The sequence below is a fragment of the Myotis yumanensis genome, unplaced genomic scaffold, assembly GCF_028538775.1.
Source record: "Myotis yumanensis isolate MYYU_CA2020_CCGP unplaced genomic scaffold, mMyoYum1.0.hap1 SCAF_6, whole genome shotgun sequence".
Classification (NCBI taxonomy): Eukaryota; Metazoa; Chordata; class Mammalia; order Chiroptera; family Vespertilionidae; genus Myotis; species Myotis yumanensis.
Genome location: NW_027223757.1, coordinates 9,738,048 through 9,744,358, shown reverse-complemented (window position 1 = coordinate 9,744,358; position 6,311 = coordinate 9,738,048). Strand labels below are relative to the sequence as shown.

General features: G+C 45.9%; 1 protein-coding gene across 1 annotated transcript; it reads right to left on the bottom strand.

Moving 5' to 3' along the window:
* Positions 1–4,310: 4,310 nt before the first annotated feature.
* On the bottom strand, positions 4,311–4,466 carry LOC139013016 (large ribosomal subunit protein eL39-like). The gene has a single exon (XM_070419197.1). It carries the CDS (start codon positions 4,464–4,466, stop codon positions 4,311–4,313), a length of 156 nt encoding a protein of 51 aa, XP_070275298.1.
* Positions 4,467–6,311: the final 1,845 nt, after the last annotated feature.

Here is a 6,311-nt window from a genome sequence, read left to right as displayed (position 1 = left end):
CTCGCCTTGCTGAGTGTGCTTGTCCTGAGCTAGGGGAGGTCCCGCAGAGTCACTCACGCGCGTTTGCGTCTTTCCAAGATGCCCGGTTTATTGGGGGGGGGGGGGCGGGGGGAACCTTCCTGGGAAGCCAATAGAATCACACGCAGGTCACACACAGAGGGGGAGCCTTCCATAGAAGCGATCATCAGACGCAGACTCCCAGCCACTGGAGGGTCCGCAGGTAGAGAGAGAAGCGGGCGGGGCGTCGCACCGCAGGCGGCCGCACCCGTCTGGGGGAAAGGCCGGCAGGGCTCCGAGCACTGCCCCTTCTGAAGCCAGGCTCCAGCACTGGGAGGTCGGAACCCGAGTCCTTATTGCCCACCGGGAGCGGAGGCCCCCACTCCTATCGGTGTCCAGATGGAGTCCTTATACGGGTGCCCAGGCTTGTGGTTTTGTGTGGTGCGTTACACGCCATTCCCTTGGTCTTGACACAGTACTTGACATGACTGTCCTGGCGAACAGTGACTCCACACTGATGGTCAGAAGTGCCCAAAAGCCCCACTCTGTCTGCTCTTGTTCTAAACAGTGGTTCTTGGCCAGCCACACTGAGTCAGGGCAGGGTTTATATCAAAGCCAAACTTTCTTTTAAAATATGACTTATTCTATTCTATTTCTATATTTCAGTCTTTATAAAGTAATAAGGGGAATGACTACTATCAACCTCTCAGGGCTTCTCAATTTCACTCCCTAATACCCCTCACCTCAACACAACAGATGATCCCCTGCTCTGGGGAATAAACCTACTGCGGACATTTTTAACATTATGACATGTAACACTGTGGTCGGTCAGCACCGGGTTTGCATATATTCCTCTTGGCAGTTCCACTAACCAGATGCATGCTGACTCTCACTGCACTTTCACAGGTGGCATGAGGGGGTCTCGCCTGTTCATTTGCAGCATCTCCTTCTAGGATCCAAAAGGAGAAAACAAGGTTTGAGGGAAAATAAAGTTTGTACCAATCCAGAAACGAAAGGATAATAGAGAACTCTGGAACTCTTAGTGTCTTTGCAATATTATGCTGAAGCCTCCAATTAGCCACTGCCTGGCACAGTCAATAAAGCCAACATTTTTTTCCCAACCAGCCAGACCTGCTCAGGGCATCTATTCAAAGGGGCATGAGCTCTTGGGGAGAAAGGGCTCTCCACAAATTCTTGTGACTTCCAGGACTGCTCCAGATGCATGGACTAGCTCAACTGGGGAACCAATGGGCACCGTCCTCAGTCCTTCACCTCCAGCGTCCCTGATTTTTTCCACATTAGGTTCCTGAGATGTACTTGGGTAACACAGTGCTGTTGAAAAAATAAAAATCAGTAGTCACATTTACTCAAGTTTCCACAAACAAAACTAGAAATATGAACACAGCCCAATATGGGGACCTGATGAATTATCTCTACAGCCTGTGGAGTGGCCTTCAATCTCTCTATATAAAAGCCTAAGCAACTGTTCCACTGGTAGCTATGACATGCACTGATCACCAGGGGGCAGATGCTCCAACCCTTAGCTTGGCTTGCTGCTGGGGTCCAGCCAATAAGGACTTGGTGAGACAGCCGTACATGTCCTGGAACCCTCCAGCAGTCCCTCCCCAGAACCAATCGTGCACCAGTGGGGTCCTTCGGCCTGGCCTGTGCTCTCTCATAATCCAGAAGGATATCCATAGGCCAGGCCGATGGACTCCACCAGTGCATGAATCCATGCACCTGGTTAGATTATATAAGATCAAGAGGAGATGAGTTACTGACATAATAAGGCATATGAAAATGCCACCCAGAGGAGGTTACACTGGAGAATCCTAGCTGCCTATGAGCAGCTTCTGAGTCTTGTTTATTTCTGAATCAGTGTACTGATTCATATTTTTTCTTGATTGTGGATCACATTTTCTTGCTTTTTAGCATGTCTGGGAAGTTTTTGATTGCACACTTGAATGTTCTGAATTGTACACTGTTAAAGGTATTTTTAGAAAGACAAAAATAAATAAATAATTGGATAGAAAAATGGAAGTCTCTGCCATGATGTTTTATTTTCAGAGCTGAAATTTAGGAACTTATAGATTTCAGATCCAGAATAGAGATGGAGAAAGAACTAGAAGGTCAAAATTGAAGAAAAGGAAAAAATTAACCCAATATTTCTTGTCATTGAATGAAAAGGAGAAATTAAAAAAAAAATTTAGGGTCTGTATCTGAGTGACTTTGAGGCTGAAAAAAGTGGCCTCTTAGCTCTAAAGGCTACCACCACTGGACTGCAGGTTCCTGGACCTCTGAGGTATTTACCCCAACAGCAGTAGTCACTGTGGGATGCCCTTGAAGCATCATAAGGATTTCTCTTTGCTTTAGGCCTTGGCGAGCTTAAGGGGGTTGGTTATGAGGAGGAATTTTCACTTGTGAAAAGAATGGCCCCTGAAGGTGTCATCAAACTTTTAAAATACTAGTTATAATAACTATGAATATTAAAAATAACCATGATAATATGATATAAGGCTAACTAACAATTATGTATAATTTAAAATTTGCCAATTTCATAGGAAAACCATTTTATTTATTTTTATTAAATCTTTATTGTTGAAAGTATTACATATGTCCCCCTATTAGCCCCATTGACCCCTTACACTTTCATATACATGATTTCCAATGGCTACTGTGGAGTGTGGGACTCAGCACTAAGAAAGTGCATTATTTCTATGTAGAGATGGGTCAGGGGCCAGGGGCTTGGGAAGACTGTGGCTCCCCTCTCCAAAGTCCTTAACAGACTATGTCCTGCCCAAGAGCCAGAGGCCAGCCTGCGTCTCACCTTCCACGATGCCTAATTTCCAAAGGACCGGGATGCCAAGGCAGATGTAGAAGATGGAAATGATCAATATGATGATCTCTGTGTATGACAGGATGGCTGAGGACTGTAATAATGGTACTAAAACGAAGAAAAAAACAAAAGCCCTGTCAAATCAAAAAGACACCTCCCTCAGCACCTACATTCCCCAGGCAGCACATGTCGCCCCCATATTTACTGACTCATCATGTGACAGTCACTATCAGGTTCAGGGGTGTAAAGATTAACAGGGGTTGTGCTGTGTCCTTATGGATCTCATATTGTATTGAGACAGCAAGTGTCTGGTTATCATTCAGTTAGACATGTTTACCAGGTAGAACTTTTTAAGAATGACAGAATTGGGGTGCTTAATTCAGTCTGAGGAAAGAGGTGAAGGCTTCATAGGAGGTGACCGTTGAACTGGTTAAAGGTTAACTAAAACACAGGAAGGCAAGAAGGCCTGGAATGCTTTCAGATGCATAGACATTTGGAAGCCATCTAAGAGTCCAAGAAGACTGAATCATTGCTTATCTTGGGTGGGGACTCCTGCCCTGAGGGAGATGGGATGGGAAAATGGGATGGTGGGATATCTGATGCAGCCATTGACTCTCAAGACAGGAAGTCCACTAAGAAATTAACCCATCCATCCATCCATCCATCCATCCAATCTTTACACACATACACCCACAGGGGAAGGCATTAGGCCTTTAATGAGCTACCACATCTTCACACCCTAATCAGTTACCTGTGGGCACTTTCTCCCAATGTTCTAAGAATTCCCTCAGCCCTCCAGTCCTCTTCCTCCACCCCATTCTCCTGGCCATCTATCCCTTTCCTCATTTCACAGTCATTCCTTCTTTTCCCAAAAGACTCGAGATTTTCATTTCTGGGAGCACTTCTGTCTTAATGAAAGGGGCAGAAAACATTCTTAGCTGTCCTGTCATCAATGATGTTTTTCTAACCATTTCAGTAGAGCCCCAGGCCTTTTTAAAAAAATATATTTTTTTATTGCTTTCAGAGAGGAAGGGAGAGGGAGAGAGCAATAAAAACATTAATAATGAGAGAGAATCATTGATTGACTGCCTCCTGCACGCCCACTGTTAAGGATCCAGCCCGAAACCCTGGTATGTGCCCTTGATCAGAATCAAACCTGGGACCTTTCGCTCTGCAGGCTGATGCTCTATCTACTGAGCCAAACTAGCTAGGGCCCAAGGCATTTTGTGAACAAAAATAATTCCTCTTTGTAATACGTGTTATTTTTATTATTATTTTTTAAAAGGTCTCACACATTTACCACTGAACCAACCTACTACTGAAGAAAAAAAAATCAACAGAGCAGAATCATGAGCCCATTAATTTTCTAATTAAAGTGCCCCAACTGTTCAGATAGTACCGATCTTTTTAATCATTTAACAGTGTATGCAACCTGGACACAGCATAAATATGTGAGTCATCTCTCATGTGTGATTCCTCATAGACCCAGTTTAGTTCTTCTCCAATGTCTCCTGTTTGAGTTGTACCTGATTTTATAACCAGTTTTCATGCGAATCCTGTGTGGAATGGGCCGGTTCTGCTTTTGCTTCCTGGCCAGGAACCTCTTGAACCTGAAAGTCTTGTGGGAAGACATGGCAGAGGAGAAGCTAATGCACGCACCTTGATGAAGAAGAAAGAGCTGGAATACGTTTGAGATACTGATTCAGGATTTATATTTCCAAGCTTGTTCTGCAGACAAAAATGGAAAGACCTACAGTGCCACCTGCAGGCCTCTGATAGGGGTCAGGGTACTTAAGGCTCTCAGTTCTGCAAATGGTTTTCCTCTTTGGCCTTTTCCTCCTCACACTGGCCTCATTCATTCAACCATTGACACAGCACCAACCAGCACTTAAGTAGCATGGGGGTCCTCTGGGGAGAATCACCCTAAACCAGAGTAAAACCATGGACTCTTCAGCCTGAGAAGCGCTCCCGATTCCTGTTCAGAGGGTCCTATGTATGGTTCATATCCACACATTCAAAGGCAACTCAAGCGACAGAGGAAGTGCCAGGGACAGCAGTGCATGGTCCATCTCTCTCATCCATAGAGGCCCTGGCCCCCAACCTCTGGGAGGGCAGCACCAGGCTACTTGCCATGATCTCCTCACTTAATCTTCTCAGTCCCTCAGGTAGTGTTTCCTGTATCACAAATGTGAAACGGGACATGGAAAGATGAAGGAACTAGCACAGGCACATCAGCCAGAAATTCATCCAGATGCCTGATTCCTGTGTGTGGATGTGTGGGATATAGTCCCCATCCAGTAATATAGCATCAGGAGCCGATCCCACCAGCTCCTGGGGTCCGGTGTGAGTCTGGGGGCCAGGAACAAGCATTGGGCTGAACCAGGATGTGCAGGTGTCCAGAGCGGTCCGTCCTTCTCCCACCTGGCCTTCTTGCCAGGTCTTTCATGCCAGCCTCCCCCCTCCCTCCTGTTCTCCCAGTCACTTCCCTCCTTCACCCAGCCTTGTGGGATGAGCCTCCCAGGCCCTTCCTGGTTGCCTCCTGCCAGGGATTAAATCCAGGCTTCTGTCCCCCAGCCCTATGCATGGAGTCTCTTGTTACACACAGATCACCTGGATCCACCAAGATCTAACCCCAACCAAGCCTGTGCCCTGCCCAACCCTACATGTCTCTTGTCTTCCAAAGCACACAGCACAGGCCCCTTTTGCATAATGGCTCTAGTGAGTCGGTCCAGAACCTTCTATGTCTTTTATATCTGTTAATTCACAGAGTTTGCTGCTATTCTATGTGCCTCAGTTTAAGAGGAGAGAGACCTGGCATAGGCTTCGTCCACCTACCTTCAGCCTTAGGACAATTGAACTTACTGTCACAGGGAGCTCATTGTCTTCACTAGGTGACTGTGCGGAGCAGGAGGCCTTAGTCTATGCTGCTTAATTAATGGGGAGGAGGCTCATGGATGGGGGCAGGGTGGGACTCAGGACTTCCTAGTCCTTACACCAAGCTAAGACCTCCCCTCAGCCGGAGCCACTGGGCACTCTCCCCCCTCCTTTCCACACTCTCTAAAAATCAATAGAAAAAAGATCCTCTGGTGAGGAGTAACCAAAAGAAGAAGAAGGAGGAGTAGGAGGGGAAGAAGAAGGAAACCTTATCTCTTAAGACAGCATGAATGGACCTAGAGAGCATTATCCTAAGTAAAATAAACCAGTCAGAGGAAGACAAGTACCATATGTTTTCACTTATATATAGAATCTGATGAACAAAATAAACTAACAAAGACAGACTCATGGATACAGAGGACAGACTGACAGCTGTCAGAGGGGATGTGTTGGGGTGCAGTGTGAAAAAGAAGGGATTAAGCAAAAAAAAATTAAAAAACACAAACCAACAAAAAACCACAAAACTCTCATAGACAGAAAAAACACCTTGTTATTCTCAGGGTTTGAGATCTTGCTGTTGGTGTTTGTCATGTTTGGCTCAGAT